The sequence below is a fragment of the Oncorhynchus masou genome, chromosome 31 (assembly GCF_036934945.1).
Source record: "Oncorhynchus masou masou isolate Uvic2021 chromosome 31, UVic_Omas_1.1, whole genome shotgun sequence".
Taxonomy (NCBI): Eukaryota; Metazoa; Chordata; class Actinopteri; order Salmoniformes; family Salmonidae; genus Oncorhynchus; species Oncorhynchus masou.
The window spans coordinates 81,159,521-81,184,949 of NC_088242.1; the positions used below are offsets into that span (position 1 = coordinate 81,159,521).

The 25,429-nt window shown below is 42.6% G+C and overlaps 1 protein-coding gene across 1 annotated transcript in view; it reads right to left on the bottom strand.

The window, feature by feature from the left end:
• Nucleotides 1–2,759: 2,759 nt before the first annotated feature.
• Nucleotides 2,760–25,429, bottom strand: part of LOC135524540 (potassium/sodium hyperpolarization-activated cyclic nucleotide-gated channel 2-like) — a 109,392-nt gene continuing 86,722 nt past the window's right edge. Inside the window, exons 7-8 of the mRNA XM_064952159.1 lie at nucleotides 23,961–24,125; nucleotides 2,760–4,002 (exon numbers count right to left, since the gene is read on the bottom strand). Of these exons, the coding sequence (XP_064808231.1) occupies nucleotides 3,020–4,002; nucleotides 23,961–24,125 (1,148 nt within the window). The 3' untranslated portion in view covers nucleotides 2,760–3,019. The remainder of the gene's footprint in view (nucleotides 4,003–23,960; nucleotides 24,126–25,429) is intronic.

Below are 25,429 nucleotides of genomic sequence, written 5' to 3' on the forward strand. Positions count from 1 at the left end.
AAACCCCATAATGTCAAAGTGAAATTAGTTTTGCCTCGTAAAAAAGGGCACCTATTGGTAGATGGGTAAAAAAAAAGCTGACACTGAATATCCCTTTGTGCATGATGAAGTTATTAATTACACTTTGGATGGTGTATCAATACACCCAGTCACTACAAAGATACAGGCATCCTTCCTAACACTGTTGCTGGAAAATAAGGAAACTGCTCAGGGATTTCACCACGAGGCCAATAGTAATTTTAAAACAGTTAGAGTTTAATGGCTGTGATAGGAGAAAACTGAGGATTGACCAGCAACATTGTAGTTACTCCACAATACTAAATACAAATTCAACCTGTATTGAATACACATTTTCCAAAACATGTATCCTGTTAGCAACAAGGCACTCAAGTAATACTGCACAAAATGTGGCAATGTAATGAAGTTTTTGTCATGAATACAAGTGTTATGTTTGGGGCAAATCCAATGTAGCACATTACTGAGTACCACTCTCCATATTTTCAAACATAGCGGTGGCTGCACCATGTTAAGGGTATGCTTGTAATCGTTAAGGACTGGGGAGTTTTTCAGGATAAAAAGGAAACAGAATGGAGCTAAGCACAGGCAAAATCCTAGAGTAAAACCTGGTTCAGTCTGCTTTCCACCAGACACTGGGAGAGGAATTCACCTTTCAGCAAGACAATAACCTAAAACACAAGGCCAAATATACACTGTAAGAAGACAGGGCTTACTAAAAATACAGGAAATGTTCCTGAGAGACCAAATTACAGTTTTGACTTAAATCTACTTGAAAATCTATGGCAAGACCTGCAAATGGTTGTCTAGCAATGATCAACAACCAATTTGACAGACCTCAAAGAATTTGAAAATAATAATGGGCAAATGTTGCACAATCCAGGTGTGGAAAGCTCATAGACTTACCTAGAAAGACTCACAGCTTTAATCGCCGCCAAAGGTCTTCTACAAAGTATTGACTGTGACACAGGGGTGTGAATACTTACGTAAATTATTAACTTATTATTAACTGCCATTATGGGGTATTGAGTGTAAACGGCTGAGAAAATCAATCAATTTAATTCATTTTGAATTCAGGCTGTAACACAATTTGTTTTTGAATAAGTCAAGGGGTATGAATACTTTCTGAAGGCACTGTACTTCCCCTTAAAGCACATGAAAGTTTCCAAATAAGTTTCACTGGGCATAATTTCCAGCAACGGATTCTTTCCAAACCCACAACCTTGTACTACTGTCTTTCACCACCCTCAAGGTGAATGATACAGTAAAATTCATGACGAAACACAATTGAAGGAAAGTAATAACAGTCAAAACTAAATGGGGCCTGGGGGGGTCCAATCTTCTCTCTCATTACATAGTAATGGCGGGGGAAGGGCGGGTGATTGAGATGCAGATAAATTGGATATTGGGGCATGGGAATCCTCTTCCTCTAATGCTTTTGGACACTAATCAGCGGAGGCAGCTCAGGCCTATAAACACATTTAGTGGCAACACTTGGGGTAGGAAACACATCACCCTCCAAAATGTCTGCACTGCCCTTGCTACAGATTAGAATAGAATGGGAGCATTTAGCTGGGAACATTGCAGAAGCATTATGCACATTGAACACCCAGTCTACCTTAATGAGATGTTATATTACTGTGTGACTTTGGTTTGAAAGTGGGGAAAAAATAGATTTGTTTAGAATTTCTATTAATCTAAAAAAAAAAGTATTATAATGGATGGACAATACAGATGAGATGATATGTATCAATGAAATGTTTAATGTATTCATTAAATGGAACTATTTATGCAATCTAACCTCGAGGCATCAGTCTCTGTCTGGACATGCTCTGTCTGGACATGCTCTGTCTGGATATTAGCATCGTCAATTACTCTGCAAAGTGCATTCAGAACTTCAGCCAGACTATTATCTTGGATATATTTCAAAGAAAACTATGAACTGCCTATTCTAAACATAACTATGCAAATAACCTGATATGAAATTCCATCAGGGTTTATTGAAATACAGTATGTTGATTTACAGTATGTTGATATTCATGTGACTCATAACCCATATCAACATGCATATGCATCATCCTATGGGGACAGATGACCTCATTGAAACCGTATCACTTAATCCCAAGCTGTAGTGTTTTGAAAAGGCAAAGTCAGAATGGAATGTCATGTATGATATGGTTGATTCCATAGCAAAAAAATCAAACATACCTCCACCATCTTCTGCAAAGATCATTTGAGAGAGGGGGGGATGAGTTATATATTATATGAATTCCCTATGAAGAAACTCAGTCATACTTATACCCATACACACACTTATGGACGAAGGGCATGCCTTCAAATGTTACAATCATAGTTTTCTTTTCTTCAGTGATATATTACTAATCCCAGGCCATATTGTGTTTGTACAAGTCTTGATTAAAAATACAAATGTCAAACAATTCCCTTTATAGCCTTTGAATGCATTAATTTAAGATGTGGTGTGGAAAAAAATAACATTTAGCATTTTCTTGTTTTCTGAAACAATATTACGGTGGCACAGATAAAAGAGGAAATCTCAGAACACTTCTGCAAAGTGTGGATGTCATCGTTGTCATCTGAAGAAGGTCCCAGATTTTCTTCTTGTCCCAGCCAGTTTTTATTGTTGGGAGTATATAGATAGTGGGTGACAGATGTTATGTATGTTGAATATGGTTACAGTAAACACAGAAAATAAAGGAGAAGAGATGTGGGGACAAGGTGCTACCATTACGTATGGTCAGTATCTGTCTGTGGATGGAGTAGAAACATCCCACCTTTGACAATAACTCTGTATACAGACTTTATATTGTTAGTCATACATTTTCCATCAGCTCTTGTCTCTCTCTCCCTGTCATCACCAATCACACAGCATACATTTTAAGTCAGATTTAGCCCGGCCTGACAGGGAGAATTATAGGGTAGAAGGAAGAAATGACAAGAGTTCCCACAACCAAAAAGCACTGGCTCTGCAGGAATCTAATAAAGGTCACAAATTGGAAGAGAGCCTCGATCTGGCACGGTCTGTCTCAGGGAGGCTGGCTATAAAATCACTCTTGGGTAATCCTGAGTCCAGCAGGGCTGGTGCCAAGCCTGCCCCCATGCCCACTCCCATGCCCATGCCCATCCCCATGCCCATCCCCAGCGATGTAACAGTCCCCGGGAGGGAGGCTAGAGGGAACGCCCCCGCAGACATCTGGTGAGGAAGCACCATCCTATGAGTCATAGTGCTCCTGACCCCTGCATTGCCCAAGGAGGCCTGAGGGGGCCCGATGGAGGTGGAGGAGACACGGGCGGACTGTGATGGGCAGGGAGCCACGGGCTGAGCCCCTCCCTGGGGCAGGGAGGGCTGAGAGGCGGACAGTGCCCTGGCATTCTGACCCAGACTGCCCATGTGCAGAGACCGGGTGCTGTTATGGGTGTTGGGCCTGTGTGTGGGGCTGGGCACAACTTGCTGAACCAGGGAGACCTGGGAGCCAGAAGAGGGCCCGTACTGGAATGTCCGTCCCCCAGCCGCTAAGGGGCTCTGGATGGGGGGGCTGGAGAGGGCCGCTACGAATGCACCACTGGCGTATAGCTGGGGATGCATGGTCTGCTGGGTCTGGGGGGGAGGGGAGGCTGGCACTGGGCTGGATACACTCTGCATTACCTTGAACCTCCGCACCATCCGGGGGGACTGCAGGCCCCCACCCCCTGCCAGAGGGCCTACCATGGGGGGACAGAAGCTCATGGCCACAGCCTGCTGGAGGGTGGCGATGGCTGAGCTCTGGGGAGGGCCAGGGGGGGTGAAGATGCCACCATGTGTGGGTGGGTTGGACATGGACATGGCACGTGGCCTATGCAGGTCCACCTGCTGCACCATCTCACGGTCATATTTCACAATCTCCTGGATCATCTCGTTCTCTTGATTGTTGAAGACGCCCGAATTGAGGTCATGCTGAACCTTGTGCATTAGGATCGAGTTCTTCTTCCCTGCGGAGGCGAGACAGAAGACCGGAGATGAGACTGAGCAGACACTGTTCCTCTGTAGAATCAGCATAATCAATACATTATACAAAGTAATAGCCAAATGGTCCAATGACTACTCCTGATAGTGCCCTACAGTTCTCCCCCCTAATTGGTTGGTATTAGAGCAGTCACTGGCATAGCAGAAAAGAGTCTGGGGCAGTTGGAAGCAAGACAGACATGTATTTATACACTGTTTCAGCCTGCCTATCTGGAGGTTAGTCTTTAATTGAATTCACAGACGGTAATTTTGCACTGACAAGGGAAGAGACGCTGGAGCATCAGTATGTGTGTCAGTGAGTTCACTGTAGATGTTTTTACTTGTTTGTGTTGTGTGTATGCCCCCAAGCTGAATTGTAAACACAAATTATGTCACACACACAGATCTCTTGCGGTGAGGATGGGTGGCCAGTATTTTTGCAGAGTCACCCAGAGAAGACGTGAGGAGGAGGAACACGTGCCTATGGCATGAGTGTGTGTTTGTGTGCGTGTGCGTGCATTTCTCTCTGTGTGTGTGTGTGTGTGTGTGGGGTGGGGGGGGGGCTGGGTTGGTAGTGGTGTAGGGGGAGAAACCAATTTGCAGCTGAAATTGCTTCCTTCACGGAGCTTACACATTCAGCCAGTGAGATCCCAGATCCATCTCTCCCTAGCTTTCAAACCATTTCTAATTGAACACACATAAAAACTCCTCTGGTTATTACTTCCGCTCCCCTCTCATGTTTCTGAGTTGCATCTTTACGCTTTGTTTTTCCCATCAGCAGGGGATTTTCAACTTGTCTGTCTCTATTGGGCTCTTAAAAACAAATAGCGCGACACCCACATAAAAACATCAAGTAGAATTGGGCTCCAACTGGTACATGACATAGTCTGAGGGACTGGGAGGAGATAGAACACAGTGCAGTCTGACAGGCACATTAACTCTCTCTTATTCAAGCTGCATAACTAGCTAGTATAGTTCACAGCAGTGGGCGGATGCTCTGTACAGTAGCCTACGCGTCAAGTCAAAAAGGCTAATTGCATGATGAGTCTTTAGGGTCAGGATAGAGTTCAGTGAATCCGAGTTCAGTGAGTCTACTTCCAGCAAGCCAAAATTGGTTCAGTGAAAGTTACCAGAATGTTTGTTAGGTCTGGCAAATGTTCTCATAACACAAAAAGTGTCCAGTCGTCCTGATAATTGTAGAATATTTGAATAAAACATTTGTCAGGTGCTGCAAAAACCTTCCTAGAACCCATTTAATCTTTAAAGGTTTTCCAGAATTTTTCATTGGAATGTGGGGATATCACAAACGATATACAGTACTGTGCAAAAGTTTTAGGCAGGTGTGAAATAAATGCTGTCAAGTAAGAATGCTTTCAAAAATAGACATGTTAATAGTTTATATTTATCAATTAAAAAATGCAAAGTGAGTGAAATTAAGAAAAATGTACATCAAATCAATATTTGATGTGACAACCCTTTGCCTTCAAAACAGCATCAATTATTCTAGGTACACTTGCACACAGTTTTTGAAGGAATTCGGCAAGTAGGTTAGGCCAAACATCTTGGAGAACCAACCACAGTTCTTCTGTGTATTTACAGAAGGATAGTTCTTAATGACTTTCGCTGTATGTTTGGGGTCGATGTCATGCTGCAGATCAAATTTGGGGCCAATCAGATGGTTTTGCATGATGGATAAGTATCTCCCTGTATTTCTCAGCATTGAGGAGACCATTAATTCTAACCAAATCTCCAACTCCATTTGCAGAAATGCAGTCCCAAACTCGCAAGGAACCTCCACCATGCTTCAATGTTGTCTGCAGACACTCATTCATGTACCGCTCTCCAGCCCTTTGGCAAACAAACTGCCTTCTGCTACAGCCAAATATTTCAGCTTTTGACTCCTCAGTCCAGAGCACCTGCTTCCCTTTTTTCCACCCCAGTTCCTGTGTTTTCATGCATAGTTGAGTTGCTTGGCCTTGTTTCTACATCGGAGGTATGGCTTTTTGGCAGAAAGTCTTCCATGAAGGCCACTTCTGACCAGACTTCCCCGTACAGTTGATGGGTGTACCAGAGTCCCACTGTTTTCTGCCAATTCTGAGCTGATGGCACTGCTGAACATCTTCTGATAGCAATGGGAAGTAAGCATGATGTGTCTTTCATCTGCTGCAGTAAGTTTCCATGGCTGACCACTGCGTCTACGGTCCTCAACATTGCCCGCTTCTTTGTGCTTCTTCAAAAGAGCTTGGATAGCAAATATGGAAACCCCTGTCTGCCTTGAAATGTCTTGCTGATGCAGTATAAATACCTTGGGTTTTGTTGCTGTGCTCAGTCTTGCCATGGTGTATGAGTTTTGACAGTAAACTGTCTTCAGAAACCTCACCTTGTTAGCTGTTTGGTTGTTCCTCACCCAGTTTTATTCCAGCTACGCAGCTATTTCTGTTTCAGTTAATGATTGTGTTTCAACCTACATATTGGATTGATGATTATTAGTACCTGTTTGGTATAATTGTTTAATCATACACCTGACTATATGCCTACAAAATCCTTGACTTTGTGTAAGGGTAACTACCCTGGTCAACCTACAACCAAACAGCACAGGAATTAGATCATCAACATGTATTGATCACATCTTTACTAATGCTGCAGGTATTTGCTTTAAAGCAGTATCCAAATCCATAGGATGTAGTGATAGCCATATCTAAGAAAGCCAAAGTTCCAAAGGCTGGGCCTAAAATAGTGTATAAGAGGTCATACAATAAGTTTTGTAGTGATTCATATGTTGATGATGTAAAGAATATTTGCTGGTCTGTGGTGTGTGATGAGGTGCAACCAGACGCTGCACTTGACACATTTATGAAACTACTTATTCCAGTTACTAATAAGCACGCACCCATTAAGAAAATTACTGTAATAACTGTTTAATCCCAGTGGATTGATGAGGAATTTAAAAATTGTATGGTTGAGAGGGATGAGGCAAAAGGTATGGCAATTAAGTCTGGAAGCCAAACAGATTGGCAAACGTACTGCAAATTAAGAAATCATGTGACTAAACTAAATAAAAAATTAACTACACTATGAAACAAAGATACATTATATAAAGAATAATAGTAAAAAGCTTTGGGGCACCTTAAATAAAATGTTGGGGGAAAAAGCCAACTCGGCTCCTTCATTCATTGAATCAGATGGCTCATTCATCACAAAGCCCACTGATTTTGCAAACTACTTTAATGACTGCTCCATTGGCAAGATAAGCAAGATAAGCAAACTTAGGGATGACATACCAGCAACAAACGATGACACTACATCGTATATCGGACCAAATTATGAAAGACAAGAATTGTACTTTTGAATTCCGTGAAGTCAGTGTGGAAGAGGTGAAAAAAATATTGTCTATCGACAATGACAAGCCACTGGGGTCTGACAATCAGGATGGAAAATTACTGAGGATAATAGCAGACAATATTGCCACTCCTATTTGCCACATCTTCAATTTAAGCCTTCAAGAGAGTGTGTGCCCTCAGGCCTGGAGGGAAGCTAAAAGTTATTCCGATACCCAAGAATAGTAAAGCCCCCTTTACTGGCTCAAATAGCCGACCAATCAGCCAGTTATCAAATTGTGTTTGACCAGATACAATGCTATTTCACAGTAAACCAATTTACAACAGAATTTCTGCATGCTTATAGGGAAGGACACTCAACAAGCACAGAACTTACACAAATGACTGATTATTGTCTGAGAGAAATTGATGATAAAATGATTGTGGGGGCTGTCTTGTTAGACTTCAGTGCAGCTTTTGACATTATCGATCATAGTCTGATGCTGGAAAAACGTATACGTTATGGCTTTACATCCCTTGCTATAATGTGGATAAAGAGTTACTTGTCTAACAGAGCATGGTGTTCTTTAATGGAAGCCTCTCAAATATAATCCAGTTAGAATCTGGAATTCCCCAGGGTAGCTGTTTAGGCCCCTTGCTTTTTTCAGTTTTTACCAACGACATGCCACTGCCTTTGAGTAAAGCCAGAGTGTCTATGTATGGGGATGACTCAACACTATACACGTCAGCTACTAAGGTGACTGAAATGACTGCAACACTCAACAAAGAGCTGCAGTTAGTTTCAGACTGGGTGGCAAGGAATAAGTTAGCCCTAAATATTTCTAGAAGTTAAAGCATTGTATTTAGAACAAAACACTCGCTAAACCCCAAACCTCAACTAAATCTTGTAATAAATCATGTGAAAATTGAGCAAATTGAGATGAGTAAACTGCTTGGAGTAACCCTAGATTGTAAATTGTTATGGTCAATACATATTGATGCAGTAGTAGCTAAGATGGGGAGAAGTCTGTTTATAATAAAGCAATGCTCTGCCTTCTTAACCTCTCTGGCCAACCGGGACGCAACCGCACCCCCTGCCAACAATAAATGCAAATGCGCTACGCCAAATGCTAATAGCACTCGTTAAAACTCAAACGTTCATTAAAATTCACATGCAAGGTAGTCAATTCAAGCTACAATCGTTGTGAATCAAGCCAAAAAGTCAGATTTGTAAAATGCTTTTCGGCGAAAGCATGAGTAGCTATTATCTGATAGCAGGCAACACGCCGAAATACCAGAAGGGGACGTAAACAAAGGAATTAGTGTAGCCGGCGCTACACAAAACGCAGAAATAAAATATAAAACATTCATTACCTTTGAGATTCTTTGTTGGCACTCCTATATGTCCCATAAACATGACAATTGGGTCTTTTTTTTATTTAAATCGGTCCTTGTGTACCCAAAATGTCAATTTATGAACACCGTCAGATCCAGTAAAAACACGTTTTTTAAAAGCGACGTTATTTTTTAAAATTAAAAAAGTTGCCTATAAACTTTGACAAAACACTTCAAACTACTTCTGTAATCCAACTTTAGATATTACTAAACGTTAATAAACGATCAAATTGATCACGGAGCGATCTGTATTCAATAAGCACGAGTTTGGGAAACGTAACTAACTTTTCCGGCTCCATTGTTTACAGCTGTGGACTTGACAACCGGATGTGGCTATTACTCAGATGACCAAGGATTTAGTTGAATCGAAATCACAACACTGGCGACATCGTGTGGAAGCCATAGGAACTGTATTCTGACCCTTAAGTATTTTTCCTTCCAATAGACAATAAATACACTGGCGGATTGATTTTTTCTCCGTCGATTTAGTGACCAGATTTTCTGGCGATTTTGACCACGGAACTCGTTCTGTTATAGTCACAGACACCATTGAACCAGTTCTAGAAACTTCAGAGTGTTTTCTATGCAAACCTACTAATCATATGCATATACTATATTCCTGGCATGAGTAGCAGGACGTTGAAATGTTGCACGATTTTTAACAGAATGTTGAAAAAAGTAGCCCAATCTCTAAGAGGTTTTAACAACACTATCAACAAGACAAGTCCAACAGGCCCTAGTTTTGTCACACCTTGACTACTGTTCAGTTGTGTGGTCAGGTGCCACAAAAAAGGACTTAGTGTCACGGCTAGCTGAAGTACTGGACCAAGATGCAGCATGGTAAGCGTACATTTGAACTTTATTTAAAAATGACGCCGACAGAACTTCCCACCACCAACGGACCAAGCAGCATGGTAAGGTGGACTCCTGGACATGGGAGGACGTTCTGGACGGCAAGGGAATCTACACGTGGGAGGAGATCCTGATGGGAAGGGATTGCCTTCCATGGGAATAGGTGAGGCAGCTAGGAGAGCAGAGGCAGCCGGAGAGAGGAACCAGCGGTATGTGGGAACACGGCTGGCAAGGAAGCCTGAGAGGCAGCCCCAAAAACTTTTGGGGGGAGAGCACACGGGGAGTGTGGCAGAGTCAGGAAGCAGACCTGAGCCAACTCCCCGTGCTTACCGTGGCGAGCATGGGACTGGTCAGGCCCCGTGCTATGGGGTGATGCGCACGGTACAGAGGCGGATTATTCACAGGCCTGTATGCTCGGTGCCACCGTCCCGCATTTGCCGGGGGGAAGCTGGCATCCAGCCAGAACGGGTGGGGCCAGCTCTGCGCTCGAGACCGCCAGTGCGCCTCCACGGCCCTGTGTATCCAGTGCCTCCACTACGCACCAGGCCTCTGGTGGCAGCCCCACGCACCAGGTTGTCTCTCCGTCTCCTCCCTCCAGAGTGTCCCGCCTGTCCGGACCTGCCAGAGCTGCCCTCCTGTCCGGAGCTGACAGAGCCGCCCTCCTGTCCGGAGCTGCCAGAGCCGCCCTCCTGTCCGGAACTGCCAGAGCCGCCCTCCTGTCCGGAACTGCCAGAGCCACCCTCCTGTCCGGAGCTGCCAGAGCAGCCCTCCTGTCCAGAGCTGCCAGAGCCGCAGCCCCACAGTCCAGAGTCGCCCCTCAGTCCAGAGTCGCCCCTCAGTCCAGAGGCGCCCCTCAGTCCAGAGGCGTCCCTCAGTCCAGTGGCGCCGTCTACGAGGGTCTTCAGACCGGGGCCCGCTCCAGAGGCGCCACCTACGTGGGCCAAGACTGAGGTGGAGCGGGGTCCATGTCCCGCACCCGAGCCGCCACCGTAAGAAGGCCCACCCGGAGTCAGGTTTTGAGACCGGAGTCCGCACCTAGTCCGCACCTATTCTCTATTTTGATTAGGCCAGGGTGTAACTAGGGTGCGCATTCTATGTCCTTTTTTCTATGTTTTGTATTTCTATGTCTTGGCCTGGTATGATTCTCAATCAGGGACAGCTGTCTATCGTTGTCTTTCATTGAGAACCATACTTAGGTACCCTTTTCCCCCACCTGTTTTGTGGGAAGTTAACTTTGACTTTGTTCAGGGCACATAGCCCATTTTTAATAAAGAGAAAATGTACGCTTATCATGCTGCACCTTGGTCCAGTCCTTCAGCCAGCCGTGACACTTAGGAAAATTGCAATTGGCTCAGAACAGGGCAGCACGGCTGGCCCTTGGATGTACATAGAGAGCTAATATTAATAATACGCATATCAATCTTTCCTGGCTGAAAGTGGAGGAGAGATTGACTTCATCACTACTTCTATTTATGAGAGGTATCTGTCTGTTTAAACTCCTGGCACACAGCACAGACACCCATGCATACCCCACAAGACATGCCACAAGAGGTCTCTTCACAGTCCCCAAGTCCAGAACAGACTATGGGAGGCACACAGTACTACATAGAGCCATGACTACATGGAACTCTATTCCACATCAAGTAACTGACGCAAGCAATAAAATAAGATTTAAAAAAAACAGATTAAAAAACATCTTATGGGACAGCGGGGACTGTGAAGCAACACAAACATTGGCACAGACGCGCACACACACACAGACACACACGCACACACACACAGACACACACACACACGCGCACACACACACACACACGATAACATGTGCACTATACATACACATGGATTTAGTACTGCAGATATGTGGTAGTGGTGGAGTAGGGGCTTGAAGGCACACAGTGTGTTGTGAAATCTGTGAATGTATTGTAATCTTTTTAAAATTGTATAAACGGGTAGCTACTGCTTTGGCAGCAGCTAATAGGGATCCATAATAAATACATAATAAATAAATAATAAATACAAATACAATGTACCTAGAAGAATTGATGCTATTTTGGAGGAAAAGGGTAGTCACACCAAATATGGATTTGATTTAGATTTTTCTTCTGTTCACTCACTTTGCATTTAGTTAATTGGTAAATATAATCTATTAACATGTCTATTTTGGAAAGCATTCTTATTTTACAACATTTTTTCACACCTGCCTAAAACTTTTGCACAGTACTGTACACAAAACACAACTGTCCAGTTGTGCGGATTATTCTGCAATCTTTCTTTTAGGGTCCAAAAAGCATTCAGCTGATGTTGCAAGAATGTTCCTAGTACATATTTAATCTGTTATTTAAAGTGGAACTGATAGCATTTCCATACAGACAATTATCATGTCAGTCAAAAATATAAAATTCCCAGTTTATGCTACAAAACCAACTTTAGGTTTTAAAAATAAATTATGTTTGACTCAACATTTGATGATGTACACTAAGGCTTTGTTGACAGAATAGATAGATGCAGGTCAATGCATGATTAATATAATTCACCAGTACATTTGTTGGTAGTCCAATAAATATTGCTCTCAGGTTGTCCTTTCTGTTTGGTCCTGTTTGGCCCTGTCTGGGGGTGTCCTCAGATGGGGCCACAGTGTCTCCTGACCCCTCCTGTCACAGCCTCCAGTATTTATTTATGCTGCAGTAGTTTGTGTCATGGGGCTAGGGTCAGTTTGTTATATCTGGAGTACTTCTCCTGTCCTATTCGGTGTCCTGTGTGAATCTAAGTGTGCGTTCTCTAATTCTCTCCTTCTCTCTTTCTTTCTCTCTCTCGGAGGACCTGAGCCCTAGGACCATGCCCCAGGACTACCTGACATGATGACTCCTTGCTGTCCCCAGACCACCTGGCCGTGCTGCTGCTCCAGTTTCAACTGTTCTGGCCTTATTAGTATTCGACCATGCTGGTCATTTATGAACATTTGAACATCTTGGCCATGTTCTGTTATAATCTCCCCCCAGCACAGCCAGAAGAGGACTGGCCACCCCACATACGCTCTCTCTAATTCTCTCTTTCTTTCTCTCTCTCGGAGGACCTGAGCCCTAGGACCAAGCCCCAGGACTACCTGACATGATGACTCCCTGCTGTCCCCAGTCCACCTGACCGTGTAGCTGCTCCAGTTTCAACTGTTCTGCCTTATTATTATTCGACCATGCTGGTCATTTATGAACATTTGAACATCTTGGCCATGTTCTGTTATAATCTCCACCCGGCACAGCCAGAAGAGGACTGGCCACCCCACATAGCCTGGTTCCTCTCTAGGTTTCTTCCTAGGTGTTGGCCTTTCTAGGGAGTTTTTCCTAGCCACCGTGCTTCTACACCTGCATTGCTTGCTGTTTGGGGTTTTAGGCTGGGTTTCTGTACAGCACTTTGAGATATCAGCTGATGTACGAAGGGCTATATAAATACATTTGATTTGATTTGAGGTTGTAAATCACAGCTGGTTTGGTAACTGGTTAGCTGCCTCCATTCGGCATGCACTGTTTCAGTGTCAATGACTCGATATTTTGGACAACACAACATAAAGAGAGACCTAAGAGGACAACGTTCATAGTGGTTTGATTACTGTAAAGTTCACAAATGTAAGAGGACTCCTGTGGTATTAACATATTTGTAAAATCCATTCAGGTGGCTTTTGGCGAATGTGTTCTAGTGATCTAAAGTCACTCTGTTGCAACTGCCTGTAAACACACAGTCCAGTTCAAAGTGAATGATGACAGGCCTATGTGACAAATGGCTTGTTTGCATGAAGGTCTACTGTAGCTCTGGTTGGCTATGGTGCACCGGTCTGCACAGACTCTGGTCCTGGACAAGATATTTTTATTTGGTTTTATATACTGCAGTGTCCTATTAATTGTCCAAAAGCACGGTTGCTTTCCCACTCTATATTACTATATAATTTTTACAAAGGTCTCTGTAATTCCCAAACATTCAAGAAAATATATTAAAATGTGAAAATGAACATATCTAAGTACTCGCTTCTCAGAAAATGTTTTTAAAAAGTGTAATATTCTTCTTTAGGGTGTATATGAACAGATTTGTATAAGGTTTTATGTTGGGGGTTTTTAGGGGCTGGATCAGCTTTAATGTTGCCGATAGATTGTTGCTTCCATCAATGTAATTGTCTGCATCATTTCCAATCACCCATATATTTATATATCCATATACATGCATACATACGCTTACCTATATACATATACAGTTGAAGTCAGAAGTTTACATACACCTTAGCCAAATACATTTAAACACAGTTTTTCACAATTCCTGACATTTAATCCTAGTAAAAATCCCCTGTCTTAGGTCAGTTACGATCACCACTTTATTTTAAAATAGTAGAGAGAATAGTAGAGAGAATGATGTATATCAAATTTGATTTCATTCATCACTTTCTCAGTGGGCCAGAAGTTAACATACACTCAATTAGTATTTGGTAGCATTGCTTTTAAATTGTTTAACTTGGGTCAAATGTTTCGGGTAGCCTCCCCACAAGCTTCCCACGTTGGGTGAATACGTTGGGTGAATTTTGGCCCATTCCTCCTGACAGAGCTGGTGTGACTGAATCAGGTTTGTAGGCCTCCTTGCTCGCACATGCTTTTTCAGTTCTGCCCACAAATTTGCAATGGGAATGAGGTCAGGGCTTTGTGATGGCCACTCAAATACCTAGACTTTGTTGTCCTTAAGCAATTTTGCCACAACTTTGGGTCATTGTCCATTTGGAAGACCCATTTCCGACTAAGCTTTAACTTAGACTGATGTCTTGAGATGTTGCTTCAATATATCCACATAATTTTCCTGCTTCATGATGCCATCTATGTTGTGAAGTGCACCAGTCCCTCCTGCAGCAAAGCACCCCCACAACATGATGCTGCCACCCCCATGCTTAACGGTTGGGATAGTGTTCTTCGGCTTGCAACCCTCCCCCTTTTTCCTCCAAACATAACAATGGTCGTTATGGCCAAACAGTTCTATTTTCATTTCATCAGACCAGAGGACATTTCTCCAAAAAGTACGATCTTTGTCCCCATGTGCAGTTGCAAACCGCAGTCTGGCTTTTTTATGAAGGTTTTGGAGCAGTGGCATCTTCCTTGCTTAGCGGCCTTTCAGGTCGATATAGTACTCATTTTACTGTGGATACAAATACTTTTGTACTTGTTTCCTCCAGCATCTTCACAAGGTCCTTTGCTATTGTTCTGGGATTGATTTGCACTTTTCACACCAAAGTAGGTTCATCTCTAGGAGACAGAACGCGTCTCCTTCCTGAATGGTATGACGGCTGCGTGGTCCCATGGTGTTAATATTTGCGTACTATTGTTTGTACAGATGAAGGTGGTACATTCAGGTGCTTGGAAATTGCTCCCAAGGATGAACCAGACTTGTGGAGGCCTACAAGCTTATCATGCTAATCCCATGAGTGGCCATCTTGGAGTTTTTAAGACTTATCGAAGACTTCAAGAGGTGGTTTACTGGCCAGGCATGTGGGTTAATACCCGGATGTTTGTACAGCAGTGTGAAGTCTGCCAGAAATACAAACCAGACATTGGCAGACCTGCCGGGAAAATGCAGCAGACCGTGGTGAACCATCCAAATGAAATCTTGAGAATTGACCTCATGGGACCTTTTCCTCCCAGCCGGGGGACCCGGAATGAATTTTTATTGGTGGTAGTGGACTACTACACACACTGGGCGGAGTTGTTTCCCCTCCGCAAAGCCACTGCATCAGCCGTTGCTCTAATTCTGCGAAGGGAGGTCTTCACCAGATTCGGGATTCCAGACCAAATCCTCTCTGACCGAGGTCCGCAGTTCATATCAGGAATCTACAAAGAGCTCTGTACCTACTGGGGTGTAATTGCCAAGCTGACCACAGCCTACCATCCTCAGACCAACCTGACCGAGAGGGTAAACCGAACCCTGAAGGGGATGTTTGCTTCATTTGTGGGGGATCAGCACACAAGGTGGGATCAGCATCTTCCAGAATTTCGCTTTGCACTGAACTCTGCCGTGCAGGAGACTTCTGGGGTCACTCCCGCCGAACTCCACCTGGGAAGACCACTAAAAGGTCCGATGGACAGAGTCTTGCAAAGTTTGAATGTTTCACCTGACTGCCCAGCGTTTGATGCCGTACAACACCACCACACCTTGCTAGCCAGAGTGGAGGCCAGCAAAACCAAAGCCAAACAACGACAGCTGAGAAACTATGACAAACCTAGACGAGACGTGTGTTTTCCACCCCAGTCTCGTGTATGGGTACAGTCACATCATCTGTCAAAGGCGTCTAATAAGTTCACTGCCAAGCTAACTTCGAGATGGAAAGGTCCATACCTTGTAGTGCAGCAGTTGGGACCAGTGAACTACGTGGTCTGCTTGGAGGACACTGGGGAAGATGTCAGGACAGTGCATGTTGTTGACCTAAAGTCCTGCTACCCTACGTCAGAAGAGCTGGATCGCAGGCAAAAGCAACACCTGCAGGACCTCTTCCTGGAGGACTCTGATGATGAGGACTTCCCTGGTTTTGTGTAGCAGGAACATGAACCTGTCAAAGCCTGCATCCTCTGTTTCTACAGGCTTTGTTTTTTCATGGGGGGGAGGAGTGTGGCGAAATCCTGCACGGAGCCTTCACCGTGCGCTGCCACTTTTTAAGAGAGCATCAGCAGTAAGGAAGGGGAGGAGCTCTTGGTTGGCGCGACAGTTTGATTGTGTGTGCTATGCTGCAGAAGTTTGGTTTATTTTCAGTGTGTGTAGTTTATTAAGTATTTAATTCAATCATCGGTGTGACAGTTCTAGGTCGTGGTTGTTATCGTTTGGGACCGCGCCGGTTATGGATCGCATGGATTAGTAGCATCATTGTAGCGAAGCTTTGACATACAAACCAACAAATCATCAAACGGTCAGACAGTACACCGGCACGCCTGAAGACCACAGCTAAGATCTCTCTTATTCTCTTTCTCTCTTTCTCTTCCCGCTATTGTTCCAGTGCTTTCCCATGCAACCAGACTTTCTATTTCTCAAATGCACTTCCCATTGAAATTCATTAGAGCTGGACTATTATTATCCTGCCAGAAGTATTTGGATGGACATTTGAGTTAAAAGTGAGGTTGCTTGTAAGTTGTGTATTGTTATTTGAACCATATTGAGGTGGGGTGTACTAATGACATGGCAGAGAAGATTGTGGACATTTTTAAGGCATTTGTGTCTATGAAGGGTGTGTATTCTCTTTTCATTCATACCCTCTGCACTCCTCCACTGGAAGATAATACAGATTATTGCAAATCCTCTGTTGATGACTGGGTTCTTTCTTGTATGAAATTGCTATTCAATTGCTCTGCCATTTATTGTTATTATTATTGTATGAGGTATTCTTGGTGGGGTTACCCCTGTGCTGTGATGTGGGTTTTATAGGGTGTGTATTCTCTTTTCTCTACACTGGCTATCTGGTAAACAGGCTACACTCTAGGCAGTCTCTTCTGCTGATGTGTGTGGGTCTGGTAGTGGTACTCTCTCTATTCTACTCTTTTCCTTTCGGCACGGTTAATACCTGCCTGGCGCCTGAACAAAATCTTTATCTTTACCCCTCTCAAATAAATACCGCTACAAACAATTTTCTTTCTGAGGTCTTGGCTGATTTCTTTTGATTTTCCCATGGTGTCAAGCAAAGAGGCACTGAGTTTGAAGGTAGGCCTTGAAATACATCCACAGGTACACCTCCAATTTTGGATTTAAGTATAACTTTTGTATGACTGATGCCTTTAGTGAGAGGTCTAATGCTTTCATATTTAATCATTTCTGCCCTCCAAATTCACATTTGTTATATAAATATGCCCTTTTCATTTTGTCTGGCTTGCCATTCCAAATAAAATTGATTATTTTTTTTGTTCATATTATTTAAAAAGCAGGTCACGAGGTGTAGGCAAAACCATAACCAATCAGGTGAACTGTGATACGTTTAAAGAGTTAATCTGGGTGGTTTTTCCACAAATAGACAGGTATTTTCCTTTCCATGGTAGCAAGATCTTATCTACCTATCTATTTTGCTAACTTTCTAATTTCGTTCTTTGTGGATCTCTATACCAAGTATGTCCACATCCCCGTAAGACCATTATATTGGTAAACTACATGGTAATGTACAAGTTAGATTTTTTTGTGATCCAATACGTAATATAGAACACTAATTTGGTTTTAATCGAGAGAGGTTAGAACAAGTATCTATATCCTCTATGAGGCTGTGGAGGGATTCTAATTGTGGTTTTAAAAGAAAACATGAATCATCAGCGTATTTTGTTTTTAAGCCATGGATTTCTAATCCCTTAATATAATTGTTGGATCTAATTTTAACAGCTAACATTTTGATGGCAATAATAAATAGTGGACAACCTTTCTTTACTCCTCTTGACATTTTAAAACTTTCTGAGATGTAGTCATTATTTACTATTTTACACATCGGATTACTATACATAACTTTAACCCATTTTATTAGAGATTCTCCAAAATTGAAATATTCCAGGCATTTATATATAAACTCCAGTCATATTTTATCAAAAGCCTTGTCAAAAGCAGCTATGAAAACCAGGCCTGGTTTCCCTGATATTTCATAGTATTCTATTGTTTCTAGTACTTGTCTTATTTTATCTCCATGTAAAAAAACTGTCTGATTAGGATGAATAATATCCGACAAAACGTTTTTAATTCTATGCGCCAAGCATTTAGCTAGAATTTTTGCATCACAACACTGAAGTCTAAGAGGTCTCCATTTTTTAAATGTATTGTATCTTTATATATATCACTTGGATCCTGTTTCAGTAATAATGAAATCAGACCTTCATGTTTCGTGTCCAAAAATCTAACGATTATATAGGAGTGGTTAAAACATGCTAATAATGGTCCTCTGAGTATATCAAAAAAAAGTTTTGTATACTTCCACTGGTATGCCATCCAGCCCTGGAGTTTTCCCGGACTTAAAGGCTTTTAATTGCATCAAGAAATTCCTCCTCTGTAATTCGGCCTTCACATAAGATTTCATGTTGCTAAAATGCTGTCAGTTCCAATTTAAAGGTCCTCCGAATGTTTCTTTAAGTTGTGGGAACATTCTAAGGATATGACAAGAGATAGGTTCCCAAAACACAGAAACTGTCCAGTTGTGCTCTGACATCCAGATAGTGATTGTATCAGGGTGCACAAAACCTTCCTTTGATTTTACAGGAATGTTGACAGCACAGTCTTTATGAGTTCTTTAAAGGTTTCCAAAACATTTAATGAAGTTATGGGAGTTTGGGATGTTGCATACAGTACCAGTCAAAAGTTTGGACACACCTACTCATTCAAGGGTTTTTCTTTCTGATTCACAAAGTCACCTTTGAACAGTTGATGTTGAGATGTGTCTGTTACTTGATCTGAATTATTATTATTTTATTTATTTGGGCTGAAATCTGAGGAGCAGTTAACACTAATGAAACTTTCCTCTGCAACAGAGGTAGTTCTGGGACATTTTTCCTGTGGCGGTCCTCATGAGAGCCAGTTTTATCATAGTGTTTGATGGTTTTTGCAACTGCACTTGAAGAAACTTCTTGAAGAAAGTTCTTGAAATTTTCCACATTGACTGTTGTTTCTCTTTGCCTATTTGAGCTGTTCCTGCCATAATATGGTATTTTACCAAATAGGGCTATCTTCTGTATGCCACCCCTATCATGTCACAACACAACTGATTGGCTCAAAGGCATTAAGAAGGAAAGAAATTCCACAAATTAATTTTCAACTAATGCATTCCTGGTGACTACCTCATGAAGCTGGTTGAGAGAATGCCAAGCGTATGCAAAGCTGTCATCAAGGCAAAGGGGTGCTACTTTGAAGAATTTCACATTTAAAATCTATTTTGATTTTTTGGTTACTACATGACTCCATATGTGTTATTTCATAGTTTTGATGTCTTCACTATTATTCTACAATGTAGAAAATAGTGACTATAAAGAAAACCTCTGGAATGAGTAGGTGTGTCCAAACTTTTGACTGGTACTGTAGGTTGCATAGAACATTCAAATTGGCTAATTCATCCCCCCTCCTCTCCCCTGTAACTATTCCCCAGGTTGTTGCTGTAAATATATCTTAACCTACCATTTAGTTCCACCTCCCACATATGCAGTGACATCACCTGGTTTAAACGTCTCTAGAGACAATATCTCTCATCATTACTCAATGTCTAGGTACTCACATCCTACCATACCTCTGTCTGTACATTATACCTTGAATCTATTCTCTCACGCTCAGAAACCTGATCATTTTACTCTCCGCTCTGAACAAACTAGACGACCAGTCCTGATAGCCTTTAGCCGTACTCATCCTACTCTTCCTCTGTTCCTTTGGTGACGTAGAGGTTAATCCAGGCCATGCAGTGTCTTGCTCCACTCCTACTCCACAGGTGCTCTCATTTGTTGACTTCTGTAACCGTAAAAGCCTTGGTTTCATGCATGTAAACATTAGAAGCCTCCTCCCTAAGTTTGTTTTATTCACTGCGTTAGCACACTCTGCCAACCCGGATGTCCTAGTCGTGTCTGAATCCTGGCTTAGGAAGTCACCCCAAAACCCTGAAATTTCCATCCCTAACTATAACATTTTCCGACAAGATAGAACTGCCAAAGGGGCGGTGTTAGCCTGCAGAGTTCTGTCTTACTATCCAGGTCTGTACACAAACAATTCCAATTTCTACTTTAAAAAAATCCATCTTTCCCGAAACAAGTCTCTCACCGTTGCCGCTTGCTATAGACCACCCTCTGCACCCAGCTGTGCCCTGGACACCATATGTGAATTGATTTCCCCCCATCGATCTTCAAAGCTCGTGCTGCTAGGTGACCTAAACTGTGACATGCTTAACACCCCAGCCATCCTACAATCTAAGCTTGATGCCCTCAATCTCACACAAATAATCAATGAACCCACCAGGTACAACCCCAAATCCGTAAACACGGGCACCCTCAAATATATCATCCTAACCAACTTGCCCTTCAAATACACCTCTGCTGTTTTCAACCAAGATCTCAGCGATCACTGCCTCATTGCTTGCATCCGTAATGGGTCTGCGGTCAAACGACCACCCCTCATCACTGCCAAAAGCTCTCTAAAACACAGGCCATTCTAATCAACCTGGCCGGGGTATCCTGGAAGGATACTGACCTCATCCCGTCAGTAGAGGATGCCTGGTTATTCTTTAAAAGTGCCTTCCTCACCATCTTAAATACGCATGTCCCATTAAAAAAAATAGAACCAGGAACAGATATAGCCCTTGGTTCTCTCCAGACCTGACTGCCCTCGACCAGCACAAAAACATCCTGTGGCTTCTTCATTAGCATCGAACAGCTCCCGTAATATGCAAAAAGTTCTGGGACACTGTAAAGTCCATGGAGAATAAGGGCACCTCTTCCCAGCTGCCCACTGGACTTAGGCTAGGAAACACTGTCATCACCGATAAATCCACTATAATTGAGTATTTTAATAAACATTTTTCTACGGCTGGCCGAGCTTTCCACCTGGCTAACCCTACCCCGATCAACAGCCCTCCACCCCTCACAGCAAACTCACCCAAACCTCCCCCACTTCTCCTATACCCAAATCCAGATAGCTGATGTTCTGAAAGTGATACAAAATCTGCCCCCCTACAAATCAGCAGGGCTAGACAATCTGGACCCTCTCTTTCTAAAATTATCACAGTGTCTATCGCAGTGCCATCCGTTTTGTCACTAAAGCCATAAATACTTCCCACCACTGTGACCTGTACACTCTCGTTGGCTGGCCTTCGCTTCATACTCGTCGCCAAATCCACTGGCTCCAGGTCATCTACAAGTCTCTGCTAGGTAAAGCCCCACCTTATCTCACCTCACTGGTCACCATAGCAGCACCCATCCGTAGCACGCGCTCCAGCAGGTATATCTCACTGGTCACCCCAAAGCCAATTATTCCTTTGGCCGCCTCTCCTTCCAGTTCTCTGCTGCCAATGACTGGAATAAACTGCAAAAATCACTAAAGCTGGAGACTCTTACCTCCCTCACTAGCTTTAAGCACCAGCTGTCAGAGCGGATCACTGTACCTGTACATAGCTCATCTGTAAATAGTCCATCCAATCTACCTCATCCCCATACTGTATTTATTTATTTATCTTGCTCTTTTGCACCCCAGTATCTCTACTTGCGCATTCATCTTCTGCAACATTCTACCATTCCAGTGTTAAATTGCTATATTGTAATTACTTCACCACTATGGCCTATTTATTACCTTTACCTCACTTATTCTACTTCATTTGCACATGCGGTATATAGATTTTTCTACTGTATTGTTGATTATATGTTTGTTTACTCCATGTGTACCTCTGTGTTGTTGTAGGTGTTGAACTGCTTTGCTTTATCTTCGCCAGGTCGCAGTTTCAAACTAGTTTCAAACTAGCCTACCTGGTTAAATAAAGGTGAAATATAAAATGAAATAAATAAAAAGGAGAATATGTTCTCAGTCAACTTACCTGGTAAAATAAGGATAAAATAAAAAAAATCGAACAATTCCCACAATGTTCCACAATTTCCAAAATAGTCCATTTGATGTGGTTAAAATAACATATTTGTTTTAGGTTTGACATAATATTCCATTGATGTTCACGCAATATACATTTTACCTGGTCTTGGAGGTCCTCAGAAAATGTCAGTTTTACCACAACATTTTCAGCACACAAGTTTGTAGCTCCTTAAAACTTAAGCAGATTTCAAAACATCTCCATTATGTTTCTCTCCAGATTTAATGGCAATTTACATTGTATAATTATCTGCACAACTGGACAGTTTCTTCTGTTTTAGAACATGTCTTTTGTGACGCCCCCACATGTGTTCTGGGAATGTTCTGGTAACATCAGGTGATTATTTTATACAAACATTGTATAATCATCAGCACGACTGGACAATTTTATGTTAACATTTGCTGCAATTAACAGTTAACAATTAACCATGTTAACATTTTCAGCAAACTAACGAATGTTCTGGGAACTTTCACAGAACCATTTTCTTCTGGTAAATTGGGTTATTACATTACCTGGAAACCTAATGAGAACTTTTGGGGAATGTTCTGTTGTAGTTGTTAAAGAGGTTGTGCACAACATTTTTGTGAATGTTATGCGAACACTCAATGGATTTAAAAAATATATGTTATCAATTTAATGTTTTTGGGATGTTTTCATACTAATGTTTGATAAAACCCTAACTAGAAAGTAATGGGTATCTTAGCTAATGTTCTGGAAATGTTCCCAGTTTGCTGGGCTGTCTCTCCCATAGACTTCTAAAGGAGCCAGAGCGTTGTAGTACACAATATGTAAACTGTGAGACAGCAGATATTAAATATATAAACATGATTTCTTTGGGGCATCAGTTGAAGGTCTCGGAAAAAGACTCCGTGTTCCAAAAAAACTCAGAGGTTGAAAGATTATTGTCATCCTCCTTTAAATTTCTGTTTAGATTTGGAATTAATTAGCTTTCTATACTTGTTAGTCAGGCCACATGAAATACTGAGCCTTTGATGCAAGAGACTTCTGCTGTTAGGAAACAGCAGGCAAATTAAACAGAATATTCCTAGTCCTATGTTCCACTATGCTCTGTTCAGGGTAGCTGTTAGCCTGTTGTCAATGACCAAAGACACCTTAATCTCCTCCAAATGAGTGAAACGAACAGCTCGTACGTGATGTGGAATCTAGCTGCCATGGCAACCACTGGCAGGTGGGGGATGCAGGGCCCCTTTTGTAAACATGTGAAGTCACGTGAACGAGGGATAACGTCATCCTCACATTGACCTGGGCGAGACAGGGGGCTTGCCTGCTCCGTTTAGCAAAAATATATGATTTGTTTACACTCATGGCACGGAATTCACTAACCAGGTGCTCTCCGATGATAGTTGAGTGACTGACAGCGTAGCAACACTGGCGGTAAGAGCAGCAACTGAGGGAAAACGTCTCCCTCCTTCCCACACACGAGAGCATAGACAGATGTTTAGACAGTGTGCTGATAAATCACTTTTACAAATGAGCATCACTCATCATGTGAGCACATTTAGTGTAAACCCAGGGGAGTATGGCACACTCAAGTCATAGACAATAATCATATCTTGCAAAAGTCATATCCTTTAGATAGCTATAAATATGACCTGTTACTATGACATTAAAAAAAGGGAAATCAAAGATAAATTATTAGTTGCATAATTACAATAGGTTTCATCGATAGATATGTTCGTCTTTGTTCTGCTGATTCTATGAATGACACAAAATGCCTCAACTATGCCCATAGCTAATCATGTATTGGCTTCTTTTATTGGTGGTAGGCTGGTCTCACCTATCCGGTCCAGTCGGTCGATGGCCACAGTCTCGAAGGCTCGTCTCATCATGGGGTACTCCTCCAGCACCTCATTAAAGTTATCCACAGACAGGGAGTAGAGACGGCAGTACGTGTCCGCCCGCACACTGGCCGTCCGTCTGCCTCGGGTCAACAGACAGATCTCTGTGGGAGGGAGAGAGAGACCGGAGTGTCAGAGACAGACACAATTACTACACAGACAGAGGGACCATCATTACTGTATCTCAGCTACAGAAACATGTCAAAGTTACATGAGCCATTTGAATGTCATGCTCATGACAAAAGTCACTTGGACATGACACGCTCATTTAGTCCTGTTGTTCTATCCTCAGAAAAAACACGGTTACACTCGTAGGATTCAAATACAAAGCACACACAATCCTACAGTATCAATTTATCACATATGGAAATGGGTCATTTACTGAGGAGATAGGCCGTTAAAACAAAGACCCAACTGTGACAGCTTGTGGAGGGAGCTGGAGAGCTGGAGAGGAGGTGGAGCCAAGGTTCATTTCATTCAGGTGTTACCCTTCCTTCTCTGGCCTGTGACTGACTGTTGTCTTGGCAACCATGTGCTCTTTTTACTCCGCTGCCTCCCTGGCATTCCCGACTCACTCCCCTGTTACGTGTGAAAGGTATCTTCTGGCTCTCAGTGAAGAAAACCCCCCACTGGAATGTCATTTACTGTATGCAGTAATTTACTTGCTTTTACTCATTTTTAGAATATCGCCTTTGTGGCTTTGGTAACAAGTGGAAACCCTGCACTGGCTCCACTCTACAGATCAGCCTCTCCAGCGGTAGGCAAACCCCCTGAAGGCCATGGAAATAGAGGAATTAACAAGCGCAGTCAATGTCAGCTTCCACCCGCGGGATAGACGCCCACACACCATTAAATAGCAACAAAGTGATGTTCTATACATGAGTTATACATTTACATAATAACCTCAGTGACCTCCTCCACCCCAGATCCGCTCCCCCACTCTCAAAATGGCTCCTTATTCAGAGGGTATTAAAGTGTGACCTTGAGTGTCAGCGCAGCCATGTGTCTCTTCGCTATTTAGTGGGGGATTTACAGTTCTTCACAAGATTAATCATACTCTGTTTTCTCAGCTGTGCTGAGCGATGCAGAGGCAAGCAGCAGAACTCAATGCTGGGATGTGACTTTTCTGACCCTACTACACCCACTTACTCACCCTTTAAAAACAAATATGGGCTATGTCGTGTAGAGATGACATATACTTCCCTAATGCCCACATTTAATCCCTCATCATTGAAAATAAGAATTTATTCTTAACTGACTTGCCCAGTTAAATAAAGGTAAAATAAAATAACATCTTTGATCAACTATTACATTATTTTAATAGGCAAGTCGGTTAAGAACAAATTCTTATTCACAATGACTGCCTAGGAACAGTGGGTTAACTGCCTTGTTCAGGGGTAGAACAACA